At 40.8% G+C, this 25695-nt stretch overlaps 2 protein-coding genes across 2 annotated transcripts; both read right to left on the bottom strand.

The window, feature by feature from the left end:
- Positions 1 to 21817, bottom strand: LOC119199372 (carcinoembryonic antigen-related cell adhesion molecule 5-like). Its single transcript, XM_062565530.1, has 9 exons — positions 21186 to 21817; positions 20451 to 20777; positions 10391 to 10663; positions 9873 to 10139; positions 2472 to 2744; positions 1831 to 2097; positions 594 to 866; positions 273 to 478; positions 1 to 138 (listed from the first exon to the last, which is right to left on the bottom strand). Exons 1-9 carry the CDS (start codon positions 21229 to 21231, stop codon positions 1 to 3), a joined length of 2070 nt encoding a protein of 689 aa, XP_062421514.1. The 5' UTR covers positions 21232 to 21817.
- Positions 21818 to 22385: 568 nt separating this feature from the next.
- LOC119197341 (carcinoembryonic antigen-related cell adhesion molecule 1-like) lies at positions 22386 to 24835 on the bottom strand. Its single transcript, XM_062565529.1, has 3 exons — positions 24443 to 24835; positions 23893 to 24219; positions 22386 to 22690 (listed from the first exon to the last, which is right to left on the bottom strand). The coding sequence occupies exons 1-3, from the start codon at positions 24486 to 24488 to the stop codon at positions 22386 to 22388; spliced, it is 678 nt and encodes a 225-aa protein (XP_062421513.1). The 5' UTR covers positions 24489 to 24835.
- Positions 24836 to 25695: the final 860 nt, after the last annotated feature.

Genomic DNA, 25695 nt, shown 5'->3' with positions numbered 1-25695 from the left:
CTACCACGAGACGGGGAACACCCAGGACTGGTTACCAGTGCATAGCAGGGCTGACATAGAGACAGACAACCCTTCACTCTCACATTCACACGCCTGCAAGTCACTAATTAACCAATCCTGCATGTCTTTGGACTGTAGCTGCAGCACGCAGGGTGTGCAATGCGATAGTATGTGATCTCGAAAACAGCCCAAATCTCTGACCTGAACTGTAGCCAATGAGTAACATTAAAAGAAGATAGAAGAATGCTGTAAATAAATACAACTACATGTACTTTATTATTCATCACTTCACAGGTGTAGAAGCCGCTATCAGAAGGTTCAGTGTTGATTTTGGTATAAACAGCAGAATTGTGTATCTTTGTGGAGTTCAGCATCCAGGTGTAAAGAGCAGGTACGGACTCAGCAGAGCAAGTTAATGTTAAGGTTGTTTTCAAACTAATGTCACTTGGACCATGGATTTGAACATTTTCTGGTCCATCTGAAAAACAGACAATTGTCGTTCTTTAAGCAGCTTTAAACTAAATATTTCATTATTCCACTGTGATTTAAGGCAGTAATCATTTTGAACATTAAATGTGTAGTTTGTTACCTACAGAAAACAACCATCCTGTATTCAGCTTCTTCTTGGCTCACGGGGTTGATGACGTTACACAAATAAACTCCGGTGTCTTTTCTGCTGAGACTGTTGATAGACAGAACTCTGTTGTTCTCCTGAAGGGACAGGTGGTCATCTGGAGTCAGCTTTACTCCATCCTTCTTCCACTCTCTGGTGAACACCGAGCCAGCAGCGTCACATGACAAGTTGAAAGAGTTCCCTTCAATCGACAGGTTTGGTCCCCATGTGATAGAAGCACCTGATATTCTCTCTGTTGGGAACAAGATGTATGAAAAATATGAGGAACAGGAACAAAAGTAACTGTTACTGTGAATTATCTGACTAAATCATTTTAAAGGAACTTGAAAGACGCAGACGTAATGACTTTGTAAGATGTCAAGTGTCACTCTGTCCACACAACAGACTGTCAAACACAGTTTCGACCATTTTATAATTTAGAAATATCATTGAGTCAGTTCACACAATGAATAACAGCGAAGCAACTACTTATTTTAATGATTGACTAAATAGTTGACAGATTAAGTTTGAGCAAATGTCATTGTTTCAATGTTTTAGTCTCATTAGATCAACACAACATTGACATGTTGTCGTTGTTGAAGTTAATGTGGGAAACATTTAGTTTACACATGCAGAACATGAAACTTTATATTTGGAGTTGTGTTTCTGTCCACCTGGTGAATAAAGTTCACAAGTTACACAAGTTACTCAAATGTATAATGATTTTCTTTAATCATTGTTCATTGTTTTTGTTAATTCGTTCCATACAAATTGATATGCTGTAAGTGCACACTTACTTTAAGTGTTATCTTTCTGACTCTAACAAAAATGTACCTAATAAGAGACAAAATTGTTTCTGTTTTTTGTTGTTAAAGGCCTGACAGCTGTAATTCCCAGTCTGACTCATCTGAATGTTGATCAGTCTGAGCTCTGGTCCAGTATCAGACAGCAAGTCTCCATTCAGAAACCACAGAAACAGGACAAGAGGCCTGAAGCCAGCTGAGCCCCTCATGTCACAATAATTTGGCTGCTGTCTAATGGGAGGGGCTTAGCTCAGAGAAAGGAGAGCTGCAAGAGGAGGGCTGTGTTTTGTTAATTCTGACTTTCTGTCTTTTCCAGAAAACTTTCCAAGCTTTAAGATGATGTCATTGGATAACATCACAGGTACATCCTGTCATTTTTATATCCATCAAACAAAACCTTCCATAAAAACTTACTCAGTACAGTGATGGCTGCAGGCTGAGATTGTATCGATGTATTAGTTTTCATGTTGAAGGCTCCACAGTGGTAGTTCCCACTCTGGCTCTCCTTAACATTCACCAGACTGAGCTCTGGTTCAGTACCAGTCACCATAACTCCAATTAGAAACCACGTAAGTTGGGCAGCAGGTCTGGACTCAGCTGAGCACATCAGCTTTATTTCTGACCCTTCATCATAGTGGTCACGTGACGGAGATATTGTAAAACTAATATCTTCTGGGCCAACTGCATGTAAACAAACGGAATAGAAGAAATCTCAAAAAAATAACATAACAATTAAACAATTCCTTAACAGTCTGTACAATCAAGTTGTTGACAACTGTTGGCGTGACACCAAAACTGCATTTTCATTTGTTAAGTCAACAGAATAAAAGAAATCTCAAAAGTCTGTAAATATAACAGATTAAGTGTGGGAAATGAAACAGTCTGTACAGTGATGTTGTTGACATTGTGATGTAGATTAATAGATTTCATAAGGCATGAATGTGTTTATAATACGCTGGACAATCTAACGTAGACAGAATTCAGAAGAAAGACCATTCCTCACTACATCTAAACTTTTCATCCAGAAGAAGTGAGCATGCAGGTCAGTAACTCACAGCTGATGGAGAGGTTTATTGGAACACTCATGGCTTCACTGACAGGGTTGGACACACGACACCAGAACGTTCCCTGGTCGTAGCGCGTCACATTAATTGTGACATTTGCGCCTCCGTCAGTGAGCTGAACTCTGTCACCGGCTGTAAGCTCAGAGCTGCCGTTGAGCCAGAGGAAAGACAGAGAGGATCCAGAGGAGGAGCAGGACAGAAGGACAGAGGTGTCCTCCACCAAGTCCCTGCTGCTGGCTGTTGCCGTGACACCAGAAACTGGAACTATGGATGACAACAGAATGTTTGGATGTTTGCCACCACATGACTGTGGCTCAGTGGAGGGTCATCGTTCATTTAGAGGATCCACGATTTGATCCCCAGCTCTGTTAGTGTCCTTATCAATGTGTCTTTGTGCAAGACACTTTGCCCCAAATTGCTTGCGTAGCTGTGAGTAAATGTTAGTTACTGGTTGAAAGGCAGCACTGTGTATTGAGCTCCTGTCATCAGTGTGTGAATGATGTCATGTAGCGTTAAAGGGCTGCATGTCATCTTCATGGTCAGAAGATTTTTAATTTCATCAATGTCTTTGTGAGCTACAAGTGAAAAGCTAAGCAAGTCAGGAGAGTTGTGTAGCAATGTATTTAGTATACAGGTGTAATTGAAAGATGTTGGAGAGGGTTACCTCCTTTTTTTATTTTGATCATATCAGTGATTGGAGTCGTACAATGTGATGAAAATGAACTAATATATAATTACAATGAACAGTTGAATACATTTTTTTCTATGTACCAATCCCCAAATCTGGAGAGAAAATACAATTTATAACTTAATTGTAAGAACCCAAAGTGTGTATGTTGTTTAATTGGACCTCTTTATGTTGAGGACGTATTATTTTGGATATATGTTGGCATGACGCCCCCTTTATTTTCCTGCTAATATTGACGTCAGGTTTTCCAACAGGTGATTTCCGAGATGAGATGATTATGCACTTGTGCACAGTTTTTCTACCATGTGACGGAATGTTTTATTATGTGTATTTAGTTTAACGTTTTTAATGCGTAAATAAACTCCAAACGAAACAAACGTAAGATCTCCTGTCATTCGTGTCAATAAAAGGAAATCAATGTGCCTGCAGTTCAATAGCGGCTTAGAAATGCATGACAACGAAGGAACGTCGCTACATTAATAATAAGCTTTGGAACCATTAGTTTGACAAAAAAAGAAAAGCTTTTTTAAAGTTGAATTGTTTGTTTTGTCTCAATATCAAACAGTTCTATGTTATTATATAATAGTTTTTACATCTGTTTTTGCTGATTTGTTTGAACCCTATAAATTGATCAAATTTCAAACCCCTCAACACGATTATTTTACTGTCACCCAACCCTCATGATTTATCTCCACCCAAATGCAAAGCAACATGTGAAATGTCCTCACCAAGTACGTCCAGTTTTGTGTCCCCATCCAGAATTTGTCCATCACCTCTAACAATGATAACTTTGTACTCTCTACTGTCCTTAGGAGTCACGTTCCTGAGCTCCAGAGATCCAGTAGGTATGAAGAGAGTGATCCTGCCCTCGTACTCCGGATCAGTGATGTTGCCAACATGGACACTGTAATCGAATATATTCTTCTCACCAAATTTCCACCTCACTGACAGAAATGGTGTTTGTTGTGGAGTCAGAGTTGTGTTGAACATCACTGTCTCTCCCACAGCTACGTTCAGAGGACCGTCTGGCAGCACACCAGCTGCTTTGGTCAAACCTGGAGGAGACATTTAATTACAGGTCTGAGGAGGAACTCGCTGATGAATTGAGGAAACGGCCAAATCAGCTATTGGTAACATTTCCTAATAACTGTTTCCATAATATATCAGTATAGGTGTCCAATTATTGAAAACAAACAATTAATGAAGAAACACTGGATGGTTTCATAAGCATTTGAACTAAATGCGGAAAAGACATATTTAATCGGAAAATAAGTCTTAAAAGTCAAGACATTTACAGGGATCAAGAAACTACCCAAAACACAAATATTGAGCAGACAAAACACCTATTCTCCCTCAAGAAGCTTTTGTACAGTACACCTCTATGGAAGGTTCTTTCATAACTCAGTTTTGGCTGTGAAGTATTTTTTAACATTTTATCTTTGCCATAAACAGAAATAGATACTTGCTAAGAACAGTTAAAGCGATCATCAAAGTGATAAAAGGCTGCAGTAGCTGACATGTTAAAGCAAAGAAAGCTGCATAGAAACTTCTCTTTGAGCCTTTTTTAGTAAAATGTGTCGTACCACATTCATGTAGACTACAGCAACAGAGGAACCTTGATAATCATAATAATAATAATCAGTTATATCTGCTGTATCATGTGATTGGATCTCACCTGACATGGCCATCAGGATGATGATGTGAATCACCTCTTTTTCCATTTCTTCTTTGGTTTTATTACCATGACAAGATCAAAATGAGATCACACTCCTTCACTTAGCTTTGCTATTTTCAAAACAAAGTGGGCTGATTTAATTATATGAAGGTAGAACAAGGAAGTTATGTGCAGGAAGTTGAGTCATGTTCCATCCTCCTAAGGTCCACTGTTCTGCACTGTAGTAAATCATTAACTATATCATTAACCACAAGTGACAAAGTCAGTGTATATAATATGCCATAAAGTTTCATTACATTAATGTCTAAAGCTAATCATTAGTTTCATTTTTGAAAAAGACGACACCAGCTGTCAAGGAATTGTCTGAACAGAAGAATCTCAGAGCACGTCTCCTCTTTGATCCCATCTGTCTAAGCATAACACAACTGCGTGGAGGAAGGAGAAGCTGTGAATTTCTCCGGCCCTGGTCCTAAATCTAATCAGGCATTTGTTGTGACTGCGGATCAGATTGTATTATTCATAATCAGAAATTCGATCAATTTAAGCAGTGAACATGGAACATCCAGAAGTTTATTAAGCTCCAAATAAACAAACAGAACTTTGCAAAAAGCACGAAATACCGAAATTTTCTCTCTATTAGAGGACTAAAAATTCTTTACTAAGACATTAACTATTGAGATTAATGCAGTAATAATTATGTTGTGTCGGATAAATTTGTCGTCTTGTTGTGGAGTTCTTCGTCTTTCAAGTAGCCTGCTGGACAATAAGTGAAAAAAAGGGAAATGTCACGTGTGTTCCATGAGTGGTTGATACAGTAATTTAGTCTTCTATTTTCCTGCAAAAAATTTTTTTTATCATTTGTTTTTTTACCATGTAACCCTGGTTAGTTTTATGGTACTGTAATTTACAGAAACCTTTGAATGCGCGTTGTTTCCGTCTAGTATTGGAACTTCTGAGCTTACCTGAAGGCATCACCCGCACGCAGTTCTCGGTGGAAAAGAAAAACACAACCTTGTACGGCCGCGGAGCAAAGTGTCCTCGTGCCCTGATATAACGGTCGTTAAAAGTGAGTTGAAGGAATTTCGATCACGGGAGCTACTCCGACGGTGTGTTGCTCGAGTCCTGAACTATTCTGGTGAGTTAGCTACACCGTCGGCTTCATTAGCAGTATCATTCTGGTTTAGTGTAAGAACGGAAAAAAGCCAGTCAGAATAGTTGATAAATGGTTATGGTACTGAGACATGTTTTGTGATGTTATTTTGTGTTATTGTGACGAACGGTTAGCAGTTCTCAGAGCTGCTAGCTTAGTTGCGGCCGGGTAATGAGGCTAAGCTAGCTACGTAGCTGCCGTTGTAGCTCAGATACCAAAACAATATGTTTTTCATATTCCCTGTATTTCACTTGTTCATATTCCATGTAATGAAGCTGCATTGTTAATGTACAACCAGAAAGGTAACCAGCGTTAAGTTGATAAATAATTGCGCTGCATATTGTGCAGGCTGGTTTTTTTGAGGAGCGGGTTCTGTTCCGACTGCAGCTGTGTCGCCGCCATCGCCACGTGGAGGCTCCACTGAAACCTGCATCGCCGCCATTGCCACGTGGAGGCTCTCGTTCCAACCGCAACCTGTACCACCCGCTTTGCTGCATGGAAGCTTTTGGTTCGTCGAGACCGCAGTGTGGACATCGGTGGGGTAGGATAAGGTTCAGTCCAGAGGAGTGACACGTTTTATTTGAAAACTTTTTTTTTCTTTTTTTTCTGAGATCTCAGCATTTCTTTTTTTTTGCCCCTGGAAGTCAATAAACTGGAACAGACAACGGAGACGGGGGAGAAATAAGGACTATTAAACCCATTAAAGGAGGGAAAGAACACATTTATTTTTATTTCTTTTATTCTTTTTCCTTAAAGTGATACTTACCTAGGTCAACTGATTTTGGTTCATACTGGTGATTTCATTTAAATAAGTGTAAGGCTGAGCATTTTATGTTGGAAGAAATGTAATATTTGAATATATGATACATTTATACCGCATTCTGTGTTGTGTGTTATGTGGGCTGGGGGATCTATTGCTCTCATGCTTTAGTGCTACTGCCAATCTCCTTACCCGAACCTAGTTGATCAGACAGAATTCGAGGAGACTGAGGAAAAAGGTTACAACCACATTAGATTAATTAATTAAAAACACACCTGTTTAAGGAATAGTTGATTGCTGAGTTTTTTTTTAGTTGTCATATACGTTGAATGTGTTCTCGTACACAGATTCTTCTAGTTCAAGGCAAAAACAAAAAGGTTTGTTACATCTAATACACCTGTATGTGTAAACAGAATATTTATTGTATTATATATATATCAGAGGTGGGAACAAGTCACTGTTAGGCAAGTCACAAGCAAGTCTCAAGTCATTGCCCTCGAGTCCCGAGTCAAGTCGAGTCAAAGACGAAGCAAGTCTCAAGTCGAGTCACAAGTCAAAGCCAACAAGTCTCAAGTCGAGTCACAAGTTGTACCATTTTGGTTTCGAGTCATTTCAAGTCATCTTATTATAGTGGGGACGGGGAACCCTGGGTGATGGTGCGCTGCCTCACAGACCTAGACTACAAAGGGAAGGGTAACGGTGGATCGACTGTGACTGTGTTATAGTACTGTAACGCTCACCCCAATGCTGCAGCGTAAATAAGGAGGCGATGACTGGCTTGCAACTCCGCTGCATTTATTTATATAAAACAACTCAACTTCGGTCACTGTTGGCCGTCACCACGCCGAACGAACACTTCCGCATACACGGCCCCCCAAAACTCGGGTTGTCTCGCGTAACTACAGCTGGTAACGGAGCATAACGTGAACACATGCAACATCTGCATAACTGATTAACTAATAACTTTAACTCAGCTCATTACACTACTTTAAAACGGACGTTGACATAATGTTGGCGAGGATTTCCATCGGAGTCTGAATCCGGGTTCAAAAATCCCGATTTTTGTAACCATGAACGAGCTGTCTCGTTGATACGGTCAAATGGACTGCAGTGATTGGAAGTCGAGCAGGCAGCGCGCGCTCTCTGCATACAGGTGGCGCACATTCTTTTGACAGGTGCAGATAAACAGAGCGGCGCGGTGGTGTGAAAATGATCCCCCCCAGTTTTCATGGGAAGTAGCAAGTCTTCTCGAGTCAAATGGCTCGAGTCCAAGTCAAGTCACGAGTCATCGGTGTTCAAGTCCAAGTCGAGTTGCAAGTCTTTGTACGTTTTGTCGAGTCGAGTCTCAAGTCATCAAATTCATGACTCGAGTCTGACTCGAGTCCAAGTCACATGACTCGAGTCCACACCTCTGATATATATTAATTAATTTCTATATATATACTGTATATATAAACACAGTATATATTACAGTTTGGTTTAGAGAAATACAAACCGTTACTTTCTGGACGGGGCGTAGCGTTCTTCTTGGTTCTAAATATTAGAAATAAAGCATTGTTAAAATGTGGCCAAACAGTAAGATGCAACTACAAATTCCAGCTGTAACCTGTACGGTGTTCCACACCTACTTTGACTTTTCAAGAATTTGATGCAAGATTGTTAACTTTTTAAAATGAATAAAACTGCTATAGTTTCACTTGAAGTAGTTATGCATTTAAAATTAACTATATATATATAAGATCCTGTGAAAATGTTAAGAATGGCATTAATCTACTAAAATAAATCCTTTCTTCTTCTCTTCTATCATACATTTAATTATAAGAGATTATAGTTAGGTCAATGTTAAGTAAGGGTTGATCTTTTGGTCTATTCATACTCAAATATAGATAAAAGGGGAAATTCTTACTTTTTCTTATAAATATAGTAGCCTCCACCTGCTGCTACAGAAGAAGCTGATAAACAAAGGATAACTATTCCAGAAATTGCCCCACCTGAAACACCTCCAGAGCCGTCTTTAAGTGAAAAGAAAAATAAATCAGACAACAAAATAATTAGTTCAAGTAGGAAAATGAAAATTGTCAAAAACAGGGAAATTATCTCTTCAATTGTCAGTTTTAGATTCACTTTGGGCAGAAAACCGATGAGAACCGATTTGTTTAGAATGCCTAATGTCAAACACAGTTTCTACCATTTCATTCTTTAGAAAAATCATTCACTTCTTTGAAAAATAAAGTCAGTTCCCACACTGAATAACAGCGACGCAGCTACTTATTTTAATGATTGACTCTAAATAGTTGCCAGATGAAATGTTATTGTTTCAAAGTCATTGTTTCAATGTCATTGTTTCAATGTTTTGAAGTCTCTATAAATCAGGGGGGTCAAACTCATTTCAGGTTCTGGCCAGATATTGCCCACTTCAACTGCACGCTTGCCAGAATATTAAAATCACAGGGAGGAGTGGCACTGACCATCTGACCGGAAGACGGTACGGCACCATACGCCCCGACAGGCTGGATGTGGCCTGTCGGGGCCACAGTTTGACATATGTGCCATAGATGGTATCATCCATACACATAACACTAAACGTTGTCGTTGTTGAAGTAGCAAACATTTAGGTTACACATGCAGAACATACAGGTGAAACTCAAAAAATCAGAATATCGTGCAAAAGCTCTTTACTTTCAGGATTTCAACTCAAAAGGTGAAACTAATATATTATATAGACTCATTACATGCAAAGTGATATATTTCAAGCCTTTATTTGATTTGATTACTTTCACCTTTTGAGTTGAATTACTGAAAGAAATTAGCTTGGTATTTAAATTTTTCGAGTTTCACCTGTATGAAGTAATATTTGGAGTTGTGTTTCTGTCCATCTGGTGAATAAAATTCCACTATTCCATTTCTTATGCCTCTACCAAACCCTGTGGAAAATATCTTTTGTTTTAGCTACAAAATGATCCCCTATATTCTGCCGCCACAATTATCCGGCTTCTGTCTAATGAGAGGAGAGCTGCAAGAGGAGGGCTGTGCTTTGCTAATTCTGACTTTCTGCCTCAAGCTTTAAGATAATGTCATCATAGGAACATCCTCAAACAAAACCTTCCATAGAAACTTACTCAGTACAGAGATGGCTGCAGGCTGAGATTGTATCCTTCTCTTAGTTTTCATGTTGAAGGCTTCACAGTGGTAGTTCCCACTCTGGCTCTCCTTAACATTCACCAGACTGAGCTCTGGTCCAGTACCAGGCATCATGTCTCCATTTAGAAACCACGTAAGTTGGGCAGCAGGTCTGGACTCAACTGAGCACATCAGCTTTATTTCTGACCCTTCATCATAGTGGTCACGTGACGGAGATGTTGTCAAACTAATGTCTTCTGGGCCAACTGCATGTAAACAAACGGAATAAAAGAAATCTCAAAAAAATAACATAACAAGTCTGCGTTAAACAATTCCTTAACAGTCTGTACAATCAAGTTGTTGACATTGTGATGTAGATTAATTGATTTCATAAGTCATACATGTGTTTCTAATACTTTAGACTATCTAACGTAGACAGAATTCAGAGGAAAGACCATTCCTCACTACACCTAAACTTTTCATCCAGAAGAAGTGAGCATGCAGGTCAGTAACTCACAGCTGATGGAGAGGTTTATTGGAACACTCATGGCTTCACTGACAGGGTTGGACACACGACACCTGAACGTTCCCTGGTCGTAGCGCGTCACATTAATTGTGACAGTTGCGCCTCCGTCAGTGAGCTGAACTCTGTCACCGGCTGTAAGCTCAGAGCTGCCGTTGAGCCAGAGGAAAGACAGAGAGGATCCAGAGGAGGAGCAGGACAGAAGGACAGAGGTGTCCTCCACCAAGTCCCTGCTGCTGGCTGTTGCCGTGACACCAGAAACTGGAACTATGGATGACAACAGAATGTAAAGGAGGGTAACAATGTTTTTGGTGGTCAGTGATTGGAGTCATACATTGTGATGAAAACAAACTGATAAATAAACACTATAAAATGTATAAAATAACTGTGAAAAAATGTGTTTTAAGAAGTTTTTTAAAATTCCAAAGTCAGTGACTCTGCGAGCCAAATATCATTAAGCTTTAGTTTTTAAACAAAATCCCCCACCTGAGGATCTAGGGCCCCTATCTGGCAAATAGGGGATCAACATTTCCTCTACATATTTTGGGGGCACACCCATACGTGGCTGCAGAACGTGATCTGTAAAATCTTTTTAATTTTAACACAAACAAGGAGCACTTGAAGAGAACCCAGGGCACAGAACTGCAATCTGAACTAGTGGCAGGTGCAAGACAGATATTTTAATTACAGTCAATGTATGATATATAGACCTTAAATATCCTCATCAGAGGGAAACCAATCCCAAAGCCTGGAAAGAAAAGAACATTAACAATAACAGGTAATTCTTGCTTTTGATGAATAAGTTTGACAAAAAGAAAAGCTTTCTTAAAGTTGACTCACTTGTTTTGTCTTAATATCAAATAGTTAAGTCACTATGTAATATCATATTAACATGTTTTTGCTGCTAAGTTTGAACCTCGAATTTGATTTTATTTACAATCACTCAACACAATTTTTTATTCATCACCAAATGCAAAGTAACATGTGAAATGTCCTCACCATGTACGTCCAGTTGTGTGACCCCTACCGCTATCTTTCTTCCATCTAGAAAAATGATAACGCTGTACTGTCCACTGTCATTAGAAGTCACGTTCCTGAGCTCCAGAGATCCAGTAGGTATGAAGAAAGTCATCCTGCCCTCGTCCTCCTCATAAAAGACGTTGCCATCCATGACATTGTAATTGATTATTACCGTCTCACCAAATATCCACAGTACTGCGAGACGAAATGTTTCTGGTGGAGTCAGAGTTGTGTTGAACATCACTGTCTCTGCCACAGCTACGTTCAGAGGACCGTCTGGCAGCACACCAGCCCCTTTGGTCAAACCTGGTGGAGACATTTACAGGGATGAAGAAACTACCCAAAACACAAATATTTAGCAGACTATTCTCCCCCAAGAAGCTTTTGTACAGGACACCTCTGGCTATGGGAAGCCTCTTTCATGGCTCATTTTTGGCTGTGAGGTATTTTTTAACATTTTATCTTCACTATAAACAGAATTAGATACTTACTCATAACAGTTAAAGCGATCATCAAAGTGATAAAAGGCTGCAGTAGCTGACATGTTAAAGCAAAGAAAGCTGCATAGAAACTCCTCTTTGAGCCTTTGTTAGTAAAATGTGTCGTACCACATACATGTAGACTACAGCAACAGAGGAACCTTGATAATCAGAATAATAGTAGTCACTTGTATCTGCTGTATCATGTGATTAGAGATCACCTGACATTGTCACGGTTTGGTCTCTCTTCCTGTTTTAGTTTGAAGTTTCATGTTCCTTGTGGTCTTGGGTTAACTTCACTTCCTGCCTTGTCCTGTGATTGCCTGAGTGTTTCCACCTGTGTCCAATCACCTGCACCTCCCTTGTGTATTTAAGCCCCGTGTGTCTGTTGTCCCCTGTCGCGTCATTGTCTAACGTCAGTCATTGTTGGTGCACGTTCTTTTGGCTTCTGTTAGTTTTTGTGCAAAATAAAAAGCACATTCTGGAAATCTGAATCCTGCATTTGAGTCCTGCCTGCCTGCCTTCAACCTGCACCCTCGACATACCTGACAGAATGACGCGACCACCGAAGGACTCAGCAGGCTTCAACGTTAAAGACCCGTTTTGGGAAGTCCTCAGCGCACGCTGGGAGCAGATGATGGAGCTGGCCGCCCACATCCAGGGCTTGTACGACACCATCGCCCCAGGACCCCCGTCTCCGCCCGAATCGGCCCCAGGACCCCCGGCCCCAGGACCCCCGTCTCCGCCTGAACCGGCCCCAGGACCCCCGTCTCCGCCTGAACCGGCCCCAGGACCCCCGTCTCCGCCTGTTCCGGCCCCGAGACCCCCGTCTCCGCCTGTTCCGGCCCCGAGACGCCCGTCAGCGCCCGTTCCTGCCCCGAGAACCCCGCCAGCGCCCGTTCCAGCCCCGATAACCACGCCCCCGGTCCCGGCCCCGCGGCGCCTGACCATGACCCCTCCCTCCCACCCTCTTGGGACCGCCTGGAAGTCGGTCCTTGAAGGGGGGGTGGGGTCAGGGGTTGGGCCGGAGCCCCCCGCCTCGACGACGCCGGAGCCGCACAGCTCGGCGCCCCCCGCCTCAACGACGCCGGAGCCGCTCAGCTCGGCGCCCCCCGCCTCGACGACGCCGGAGCCGCACAGCTCGGCGCCCCCCGCCTCGACGACGCCGGAGCCGCACAGCTCGGCGCCCCCCGCCTCGATGACGCCGGAGCCGCACAGCTCGGCGCCCCCCGCCTCGGCGCCCCCCGCCACGACGACGCCCGGCCGCCGCCCCGCCAGACCCCCCCAGACACTGAGGCCCGGCCGCCGCCCCGCCAGACCACCCCAGACCCTGAGGCCCGGCCGCCGCCCCGCCAGACCCCCCCAGACCCTGAGGCCCGGCCGCCGCCCCGCCAGACCCCCCGAGACCCTGAGGCCCGGCCGCCGTTCCGGCCGCCCCCCCCGAAGGACCCGACACATGGCCGCCATCACCCGGAGTTCCCCTCGCGGTCCAGGATCGTCGGGTCCCCACCCTCCCTCCCCTTGTCTGATTTTCTCCGGTTCTGCTCCCCTTTAGGACCGTCTGGAATTCGGTCCTTGAGGGGGGGGTTCTGTCACGGTTTGGTCTCTCTTCCTGTTTTAGTTTGAAGTTTCATGTTCCTTGTGGTCTTGGGTTAACTTCACTTCCTGCCTTGTCCTGTGATTGCCTGAGTGTTTCCACCTGTGTCCAATCACCTGCACCTCCCTTGTGTATTTAAGCCCCGTGTGTCTGTTGTCCCCTGTCGCGTCATTGTCTAACGTCAGTCATTGTTGGTGCACGTTCTTTTGGCTTCTGTTAGTTTTTGTGCAAAATAAAAAGCACATTCTGGAAATCTGAATCCTGCATTTGAGTCCTGCCTGCCTGCCTTCAACCTGCACCCTCGACACATCTGACAGACATGGCCACCAGGATGATGAAGTGTATCACCGCTATTTCCATTTCTTCTGTGGAACTATTACACTGACAAGAGAAGAAACAAGATCACACTCCTTCACTTAGCTTGACTTAACTTCACTTAGACATTTTTCAAAATAAAGTGGGCTGATATTAATATTTCACGTTACAAGGAACAAGGAAGTTATGTGCAGTGTTTATTTTGTCCTTCTCATAGGCCTGTAAGGTCCACTTGTCTGCACTGTAGTTGGTCATTAACACACTATACCAATAACCACAGGGGATGAGGTTGAATGAAGTGTGTGACTTGTTGTAGGTCTGTTGTAGCTATCCTCGCCATAATATACTATAGTATCATATCAATGTTATTCTGTTGTTTGGTAGGTTTATCGACCACTTTGGTCATACAGACATTCATGGCACTCTGACATTAAAAACACACACATGTTCGCACACATACCAGGTGATCTTCTGACCTTTCGCTCGTGCTTCTTTCAAATTTCAACATCTAAAAAACACTTTGATGGACTGCCACAAAATTCAACAGTGATCTCATGAAATATCCAATTGCCCCACCTGCTGGTCAAATCTTTCCCTTATCTTTAGAAAATAGATCAAGATCCCCATGATGCATTACAACAAAACTAGAGCAAAGTATAAGTTTAGCGTATTGTGACTCTAAAGTAAGAGCAGTACATGGTTGCATCCTTTGTGTTGGACCTGAGCGCCTCGTTACAATCTGAAGTTATTTTATTACTTGATAGACTGAGCATTATCATAAAGTCAAGATTTAATGGTGCACAGTTCAGAATAAGTTTAACGGTTTATAATTAACTTATTTGTACATAGGACTGTTCAAAATATCAATGTATATATATGACTATATATAAACATATATATGTATACGTTTAGCGTATTGTGACTAAAGTGAGAGCAGTACATGGTTGCATCTGCAGAGATCTTCAACAGAAGTGATCAAAGGACCAAACTCATCCCAGAGAAGATTAACAAGGTGAAATATGCTGCGTGTCTTTATGTTAATGTGGATCTATAAACATGTTTTTCTGTTGTATTCAGAGGCAGTGATACAGAAGGCAATGAGGATCTACATAAAGTGTTTATTGAATACACACCAATATACAAAACACTTTAAGAATATCAAGTGACGCATTCTGGGCTTTATCTCAATTGGGGTTGTCATGCAAATTGTTTATTATTATTTGATGTGTGTGTGAGACAGTATGAGACAGTGTGTGAGACAGTGTGTGGGACAGTGAAAGCTCAGCTGTGGTCTGAGGTGTTCACCACGTAACGTAACGGCTCCAGAAGGTCTTCTTGTGAATAAATGATGCGTTGTGGGCGGCATTGATAGCGCTCGTACAGGCCGTCGTTGTGATGTCATAATGGATCTTTGTGATCGCCGATGTGTTGCTATGGTGATTTTGCCAAACTTCCTTTATGGAACCATGGAGCCTGATCTATGCAATCTTATCGTGAAAATGGTCCGGCTAACTCAGTCAGCTACGTATAAGGAACGAGGCTCTGATCTAGTTCACAGCAACACAGCTCTGGTAAATCCTCATTATGTTAAAGGAGAGTCAAATTGGAATGGCTTTGACACTAAATGCAGCAGAAATACCACTTATTCTCTCAATTAGAGGAATTAAATCTTTACTAACACATTGACTGTTGAGATTAATAATGAGGCAGAGTTTTTGGAGTGTTGTAAATCAGGTGGTTTTCCATCTTTGTTCCCCCTCCCACAGTCTGTCACCAAGCTGTGAGCCATTATCCTCGTTGTTTTGATCACAGGGAGGGGCCGCTGAGATTATATGAATGAGCGGATCGTCCACTTCAGGTGTGTCTTCCATTTCGCGTAATATTGCATCGATTATAGATTTAATTGAACATTTGTGAACTGTATTTAAAGAAAACAATTTGATATTAAAAATAAACTTGTATAATTGTTTGTGGATTCACATCCAGTGCCTTGTGTTGTCCCAACCTGTGTCCTGTGGTTGACTATAGATTGGTGGTCCCCGTTGATAATTCCAGGGGTGAAATTCCCTGGGTGGCGTTGTTGGTGTATAATAGCAAAACAAACAGATTACCCTCTTAGCATTGCCACAATAAGGTAATAATCATGTTGTCTTGTGGAGCTCTTTGTCTTTCAAGTAGCCTGCTGGACAGAAAATGACAAAGAGGTTAAATGTCACTTGTGTGTTTTAGCTCTGATCAGCTGTCTGTTCCAAGTGTTCATACAGTATTTTCTTCATATAAGCTGTGTTCCAATATTTCCATAACAACTTCTAGGTGCATTTTCCTACAGTTTAATCAATTGACTCACCTTTTTAATATTTTCTTTTCAGTTTTCATATATGTTGAATGTGTTGTCGTATGCAGATTCTTGTTCTAGGCAAAAAACAAAAAGTTTGTTACATCTGATTATTCGTATCCACAGTTGTATTTGTATACAGAATATTTATTGTATCTTATATACATATATATTAGGGCTATCAATAGATCACGGGTGATCACTTTAGAAAGTGTGTGTTTTAGACATTGTTGTTTAATTGTTAATTTAAACATAAGACTTCACACATTCGATCATCTCCAACGCAGAATTGCACCGGGTGGAACATGTTGAACTAGTAACTCTTCCTGCTGTGCACGTTGCTCTCAGCTGTGTTTTAAGTGCCAACACAGCTGCATTATTTCTCGGTGCAAAATCATGGCTTTTATTACTTTAATGAAGGGAGTAGATAATGTTGTATAGTTTATATTCTCTCTTACTTGTTGCAGTGGTCGGGCTTCTGCTGGAGTGTTTGTTTGCCAGTTTTCTGTTGATGCGTAAAACAGTGGATCAGCATTTTCCATAATTTTGCCACATAATTATATGAATATTGACATTTTGTGGTAATCAAATATACATATATGTATTGTAAAAGTCATTTTCCCATTAACATTCCAAAATGTTTTTTTAAAGAGTCAATAACAATCACAATTTTTTCGTTTTTACCAGCAACCTTTTCAAAGAAACTCGAATATGGTTATTGTTTTAGTACAGTGTACAACCACCTAATGTTACACAGTAAAATTAAATAGTGCCAAGGTGCAGCAAGGTCCATTGTGAAATAACAATAATAAAGATAATAAAAGCAGCTCATAGGCAAAGGATGCTTTGTTTGACACTTCTTGTATATTAAGTAAACAAAGTTCAAAGTCAACCCTTTTCTAGTCCCTTGTTGTCTGTCTGCTCTCTTCCTCTGCCAAACTTAATAATACTCAGTGGTCACCTTAACAGAAACAGTTTTATTCATTTAAAAAGAGCTCGCTGGTAGTTTCTTAAAGATCTTTTCCACTCACTTTTTGTAATAAAAGAAGATCCCTCCGCAAACTGCTCCTAAGACGACTAAAACTGCGATGACTATTCCAGCGATGCAACCAGCCGAACATGTTGATGGTTTGTCTGTAGGGTTCACTTACAACAGGGGATAAGAACAGGATTTATATACAGAAACCACAGCAAGTGTCTTAATTCGCCCGGCGATACGGAGCATACAACCATTTCTATTGGACTCCACAGTCGCTCAGTGACAACTACTGTTTACATTAGTAAGGCCTTTAATGTACATCTACTTTAGCTCGTACACATATGTTGGTACTGAGGACAATTTGAGGTGAAACTAGACGGCCTCTGCGTTATGCTCATCTCGGCTTCAGGCCAGCTTCTCCACTGGTTACGAGTGAATCCCAGCTACCACGAGACGGGGAACACCCAGGACTGGTTACCAGTGCATAGCAGGGCTGATATAGAGACAGACAACCCTTCACTCTCACATTCACACGCCTGCAAGTCACTAATTAACCAATCCTGCATGTCTTTGGACTGTAGCTGCAGCACGCAGGGTGTGCAATGCGATAGTATGTGATCTCGAAAACAGCCCAAATCTCTGACCAAACTGTAGCCAATGAGACATTAAAAGAAGATAGAAGAATGCTGTAAATAATAACAACTACATGTACTAGCAGAAAAATATTCAAGATTATCAACAAAATCTGTAATCAGCAACACCTTGGTACCTGTGACAGACAATCCATGGACCGCTGACAATGTTCTCCCAGTTACATTATTCATCACTTCACAGGTGTAGAAGCCGCTATCAGAAGGTTCAGTGTTGATTTTGGTATAAACAGCAGAATTGTGTATCTTTGTGGAGTTCAGCATCCAGGTGTAAAGAGCAGGTACGGACTCAGCAGAGCAAGTTAATGTTAAGGTTGTTTTCAAACTAATGTCACTTGGACCATGGATTTGAACATTTTCTGGTCCATCTGAAAAACAGACAATTGTAGTTCTTTAAGCAGCTTTAAACTAAATATTTAATTATTCCACTGTGATTTAAGGCAGTAATCATTTTGAACATTAAATGTGTAGTTTGTTACCTACAGAAAACAACCATCCTGTATTCAGCTTCTTCTTGGCTCACGGGGTTGATGACGTTACACAAATAAACTCCGGTGTCTTTTCTGCTGAGACTGTTGATAGACAGAACTCTGTTGTTCTCCTGAAGGGACAGGTGGTCATCTGGAGTCAGCTTTACTCCATCCTTCTTCCACTCTCTGGTGAACACCGAGCCAGCAGCGTCACATGATAAGTTGAAAGAGTTCCCTTCAATCGACAGGTTTGGTCCCCATGTGATAGAAGCACCTGATATTCTCTCTGTTGGGAACAAGATGAATGAAAAATATGAGACAAAAGTAGCAGTCCACAAATATTGGTTGTTTTAGCTACATTATAATCCACTATATATTTAGCAGTTACATATATATACATATACTATATATACTATTATACACTTATACACACCATTTGTTTGAAGATTTAAATTAAAACATGTTTTGAATTGATGTTAAATTTGATGCTTGTCTTTAATCATTGTTATTCTATTATAAACAGTCTTAAATCGTTGTCAATTCAAATTAATGTACTGAAAGTGCAAAGTGTTTTCTTCCTGTAATTTTGTTTATTTTACCAAATGAGCTACCACCACATTCACCTCATAGACACAGCAGTTGAAGTAATGAACTTGAAGTAATATGCATTCAGAGTGAATATGCTCTTCACTAGTCTGTGTATTAGATGTATTTTTAAGCAATTACTTTTGTTGTGTTACACTCCAAACGTTATTTTTGAACAACCTCACACATTCTGCATTTTGAGCCTCAGTTGTATCTGCAAAATCAACTATTCATCACATGTATCTTGAGTGGAAAAGCATATCTTTAGTGGGTTTTTCTCCACAAATGATAAATACAACCATTTAAATTTACAGCCGTTTTTTTATAATGTCACTTCTTCAACTCCTCTCATTCTTTTTTCAGGCTTTACAAAACCTGCGGGAGGGACACTAGGAGCAATAGCAGATCTATTGCACAACGCAGATGCACGCACAAAAACCCGGATGGTAAAAAGCATAATTTAATGGCCATTAAATTGCCATTAAATCGCCAGAAACTGGAACTATGGATGACAACAGAATGTTTGGATGTTTGCCACCACATGACTGTGGCTCAGTGGAGGGTCATCGTTCATTTAGAGGATCCACGATTTGATCCCCAGCTCTGTTAGTGTCCTTATCAATGTGTCTTTGTGCAAGACACTTTGCCCCAAATTGCTTGCGTAGCTGTGAGTAAATGTTAGTTACTGGTTGAAAGGCAGCACTGTGTATTGAGCTCCTGTCATCAGTGTGTGAATGATGTCATGTAGCGTTAAAGGGCTGCATGTCCTCTTCATGGTCAGAAGATTTTTAATTTCATCAATGTCTTTGTGAGCTACAAGTGAAAAGCTAAGCAAGTCAGGAGAGTTGTGTAGCAATGTATTTAGTATACAGGTGTAATTGAAAGATGTTGGAGAGGGTTACCTCCTTTTTTTATTTTGATCATATCAGTGATTGGAGTCGTACAATGTGATGAAAATGAACTAATATATAATTACAATGAACAGTTGAAGACATTTTTTGTGAATCTATGTACCAATCCCCAAATCTGGAAAGTAAATACAATTTATAACTTAATTGTAAGAGCCCAAAGTGTGTATGTTGTTTAATTGGACCTCTTTATGTTGAGGACGTATTATTTTGGATATATGTTGGCATGACGCCCCCTTTATTTTCCTGCTAATATTGACGTCAGGTTTTCCAACAGGTGATTTCCGAGATGAGATGATTAAGCACTTGAGCACAGTTTTTCTACCATGTGACGGAATGTTTTATTATGTGTATTTAGTTTAACGTTTTTAATGCGTAAATAAATTCCAAAGGAAACAAACGTAAGATCTCCTGTCATTCGTGTCAATAAAAGGAATTCAATGTGCCTGCAGCTTAATAGCGCCTTAGAAATGCATGACAACAAAGGAACGTCGCTACATTAATAATAAGCTTTGGAACCATTAGTTTGACAAAAAAAAAGCTTTTTTAAAGTTGAATTGTTTGTTTTGTCTCAACATTAAACAGTTTTTATGTTATTATATAATAGTTTTTACATTTTACATTAAATTTCAAACCCTTCAACACATTTTAATTGTCACCCAACTCTCATGCTTTATCTCCACCCAAATGCAAAGCAACATGTAAAATGTCCTCACCATGTACGTCCAGTTTTGTGATCCCATCCAGTATTTGTCCATCCCCTTGAACAATGGTAACTCTGTACTGTCCACTGTCCTTAGGAGTCACGTTCCTGAGCTCCAGAGATGCAGTAGGTATGAAGATAGTGATCCTGCCCTCGTACTCCGGATCAGTGATGCTGCCATCATTGACATTGTAATAGAATATATTCTTCTCACCAAATTCCCACCTCACTGTTAGAAATGGTGTTTGTGGTGGAGTCAGAGTTGTGTTGAACATCACTGTCTCTCCCACAGCTACGTTCAGAGGACCGTCTGGCAGCACACCAGCTGCTTTGGTCAAACCTGGTGGAGACATTTACAGGGATCAAGAAACTACCCAAAACACTAATATTTAGCAGACAAAACAACTATTCTCCCCCAAGAAGCTTTTGTACAGTGCACCTCTGGCTATGGGAAGCTTCTTTCAAGGCTCAGTTTTGGCTGTGAGGTATTTTTTAACATTTTATCTTCACTATAAACAGAAATAGATACTTACTCAGAGCAGTTAAAGCGATCATCAAAGTGATAAAAGGCTGCAGTAGCTGACATGTTAAAGCAAAGAAAGCTGCATAGAAACTTCTCTTTGAGCCTTTGTTAGTAAAATGTGTCGTACCACATACATGTAGACTACAGCAACAGAGGAACCTTGATAATCATAATAATAATAATAATAATCACTTATATCTGCTGTATCATGTGATTAGAGCTCACCTGACATGGCCATCAGGATGATGAGGTGTATCATCTCTTTTTCCATTTCTTCTTTGGTTTTATTACCATGACAAGATAAAAACGAGATCACACTCCTTCACTTAGCTTCGCCATTTTCAAAACAAAGTGGGCTGATTTCATTATATGAAGGTAGAACAAGGAAGTTATGTGCAGGAAGTTGATTATGTTCCATCCTCCTAAGGTCTACTTATCTGCACTGTAGTCTATCATTAACACAATTTATCATGAACCACAAGTGACAAAGTCGAACACAGTGTATATAATGATGCCATAAAGTTTCATTACATTAATGTCTAAAGCTAATCATTAGTTTATTGTCTGAACAGCAGAATCTCAGAGCACGTCTCCTCTTTGATCCCATTTGTCATACCACAGCTGCGTGGAGGAAGGAGAAGGTGTACATTTCTCCAGCCCAGGTCCTAAATCTAATCAGACATTTGTGACTGCCTTGAGTTTTCCCTCAAATATGGGACCTTGTTGCCTGACTCTGTTTCTTTAGCATAACAAAACCAAGGTTTGGATGTATAAATATTTCTGTGTTGACCTCAAATGTCAAGAAGAAGGTTGCGACTGTTGTAGACTTCTATGTCCTTGCAAGAAAGAAACGGAAAATACAACTTCACAAGAAACATTATAACTGATTCCTGATTGTAAGAAAAGATCTCTCACCAAAGTGACTTGTTGTAGGTCTGTTAGAGCTATTCTTTGCCACACATGTGCATAAACATACCAGCCAATCACCTGACCTTCTGCTTGAGCTTCTTTAAAATATTAGTCAAAAAAAAAAGACGGTTTGATGTATTTAAGGTTTTGAGGGATCTCATAAAATATCCAATTGCCCCACCTGCTGGTCAAACCTTTCCCTTCAAATTTTAGAGATTATAGTAAGGGTTCATCTTTCCGTAATCTATTCATACTTAAATCATGTTAAAAGGGGAAATTCTTACTTTTTCTTATAAATATAGCAGCCTCCACCCGCTCCTACAGAAGAAGCTGCTAAACAAAGGATAACTATTCCAGAAATGGCCCCAACGGAAAGACCTCCAGAGCCGTCTTTAAGTGAAAAGAAAAGTAAGTCAGACAACCAAAATCATTTTGAAATATCAGCTTTATGTAAAATCTTTAAAAAAAATCACTAAGAGGGGAAAAAAAATTGTCAAAAATAGTGAAATTTTCTCTTCAAAGCTTCACAACCTCTTTGGGCAGAAAGCAGCTGAGAACCAATTTGTTTAGAACACTCATGGCTTCACTGACAGGGTTGGACACACGACACCAGAACGTTCCCTGGTCGTAGCGCGTCACATTAATTGTGACATTTGCGCCTCCGTCAGTGAGCTGAACTCTGTCACCGGCTGTAAGCTCAGAGCTGCCGTTGAGCCAGAGGAAAGACAGAGAGGATCCAGAGGAGGAGCAGGACAGAAGGACAGAGGTGTCCTCCACCAAGTCCCTGCTGCTGGCTGTTGCCGTGACACCAGAAACTGGAACTATGGATGACAACAGAATGTTTGGATGTTTGCCACCACATGACTGTGGCTCAGTGGAGGCTCATCGTTCATTTAGAGGATCCACGATTTGATCCCCAGCTCTGTTAGTGTCCTTATCAATGTGTCTTTGTGCAAGACACTTTACCCCAAATTGCTCGCGTAGCTGTGACTATGGTGAGTGAATGTTAGTTACTGGTTGGTAGGCGGCACTGTGTATTGAGCTCCTGTCATCAGTGTGTGAATGATGACATGTAGCGTTAAAGCGCTGAGTGGTCGGAAGATTTTTAATTGATGTCTTTGTGATTGTCTCAACAAGAGCTGTGAAAAGCTAAGCAAGTCAGGAGAGTTATGTAGGATGTATTTGAGTATACATAAACACAAGAAATGGTTCAATATAATCATTTTGTGAATCTATATACCAATGCCCAAATCTGGGAAGAAAAGTACGGTGGCCGAGAAGGTTCAGACAAATACAAAAGCATTTCATCGTTTAAGAAGTAAGTGAAACATGATTCCTTGCGGCTACAGTTAAAGTTTAACTAACGTTAGCTAAAAGATGCGTGGCGCCATCTAGCTAACGTTAGTTTGTTAGTTAAATAGCCGCAAGGAATCATGTTTCACTTACTTCTTAAACGATCTGGCATCCTCCAGCTCCGTTCCTCCAAAATACGCTCGCTCCCGTGGGCAGCTACTTCCGTTTTCGCTTTCGTGTTGCGTTGCGGCGTTCGTGTTGCGTTGCGGCGTTCGTGTTGTGTTGTGGCATTTGCGGTTGTGATGTGGCTTTTGTATTTTCGTGTTGCGGCGTTCGTGTTGTGTTGTGGCATTTGCGGTTGTGATGTAGCTTTTGTATTTTGTGTTGTGGCGTTCGTGTTGTGTTGTGGCGTTTGCGGTTGTGTTGTTGCTTTTGTATTTGTCTGAACCTTCTCGGCCACCGTAGAAAAGTTTACAGTAACAGTTTATTCTTGCTTCTGAAACCATTAGTTTGACAAAAAGGAAAATATTTCTTAAAGTTGATTTGTTTATTTTGTCTCAATGTTAAACAGTTTGTATTATGTAATATGAATTTTACTTCTGTTTTTGCTGATTTGTTTGAACCCTATTAATTGATCAAATTTCAAACCCCATAACACGATTTTTATTGTCCCCCAACTCTCATGCTTTATCTCCACCCAAATGCAAAGCAACATGTGAAATGTCCTCACCATGTACGTCCAGTTTTGTGAACTTATCCAGTATTTGTCCATCACCTTCAACAATGATAACTTTGTACTGTCCACTGTCATTAGGAGTCACGTTCCTGAGCTCCAGAGATGCAGTAGATATGAAGAAAGTGATCCTGCCCTCGTACTCCGGATCAGTGATGTGGCCAAAATTGACATTGTAATCGAATATATTCTTCTCACCAAATTTCCACCTCACTGTTAAAAATGTTTGTTCTGGTGTAGTCAGAGTTGTGTTGAACATCACTGTCTCTCCCACAGCTACGTTCAGAGGACCGTCTGGCAGCACACCAGCTCCTTTGGTCAAACCTGGAGGAGACATTTACAGGGATCAAGAAACTACAGAAAATACAAATATTTAGCAGACAAAACAACTATTCACCCTCAAAATGTTTTTTTTTCTTTTTACAGTATACCTCTGGGTGCGAGAAGCCTCTTACCACATACATGTAGACAACAGCAACAGAGGAACCTTGATAATCATAATAATAGTAGTCACTTATATCTGCTGTATCATGTGATTAGAGCTCACCTGACATGGCCATCACGATGATGAAGTGTATCACCGCTATTTCCATTTCTTCTGTGGAACTATTACACTGACAAGAGAAGAAACAAGATCACACTCCTTCATTTAGCTTTGACATTTTTCAGAATAAGTGGGCTGATAAATATATCACGGTAGAACAAGGAAGTTATGTGTGTGTTTATTTTGTCCTTCTCATAGGCCTGTAAGGTCCACTTGTCTGCACTGTAGTTGGTCATTAACACACTATATCAATAACCACAGGGGATGAAGTTGAATGAAGTGTGTGACTTGTTGTAGGTCTGTTGTAGCTATCCTCGCCATAATATACTATAGTATCATATCAATGTTATACTGTTGTTTTTAAACTTTGTTTATACACACATACAGACATTCATTGCACACATACTGGCTAGTGCTTTTAAATTTTAGTTTAACATCTAAAAAACAGTTTGATGGACTGCCACAAAATTTAAGAGGGATTTCATGAAATGAAGCTTAGGCGAAAATTCAGTCAGGAAGACTGGACAGGCGTTGCCATTCCCGGTAGGCTTCCTCTCCCCATGGGGGCACACGGCCAGCTGATTAGGGGCGCGGTCAGGTAGTACCAGCCAACCAGATGTGGGTGATGTTAACGTAAACCAATTGCATCAGTGCTGGCAAACGTTAAAAGACTGTTCTCTCTCTCTGCTGTCAGTTGTCATTTCAGCGCGCACCAAAGGTGACCCGCCACCACCCCTGACACCTCCAATCTACAGCAGTACCTGGCACATCAGGAAATTGGAGCAACTTATTCTCTACCACCATCACCAGTGTCTGGACTCCCAAAGGGGGGGATATAGCTCGGCTCAGCATCCCGGCCCCTGGTCTATCCTACGGCAGGATGGAGTCCAAGCCCCAAACACATTGAAATTTCAATATTCATGCATGTTATAATAAAGCAGTGTTCAAACTTCAACAAGTCTCTCCGGATTGAAATATCCTCATGCCCCACCTGCTGGTCAAATCCTTCCCTTATCCTTTGAAAATAGATCAAGATCCCCATGATGCATTACAACAAAATGGGGTTGAAATATGTTTCATTAATTATTATGAGTTTCTTTATTTTGTTACCACTATTCTATCATTTTAAATAGACTCAAACAAGTCATTCATTGCCCAAAATCACAAATTACCAATTTGCCACAGAGGGCTTGACAGTCTGTAAACATTTAACATCCCCTGTCCCGAAACCCTCACAACGGCACAAGAAAAACTCT

This window comes from Pungitius pungitius, chromosome 11 (assembly GCF_949316345.1).
Source record: "Pungitius pungitius chromosome 11, fPunPun2.1, whole genome shotgun sequence".
In the NCBI taxonomy this organism is placed as follows: domain Eukaryota; kingdom Metazoa; phylum Chordata; class Actinopteri; order Perciformes; family Gasterosteidae; genus Pungitius; species Pungitius pungitius.
Note: the sequence above shows the minus strand (reverse complement) of the source record. Positions and strands in the feature narration are given on the sequence as shown.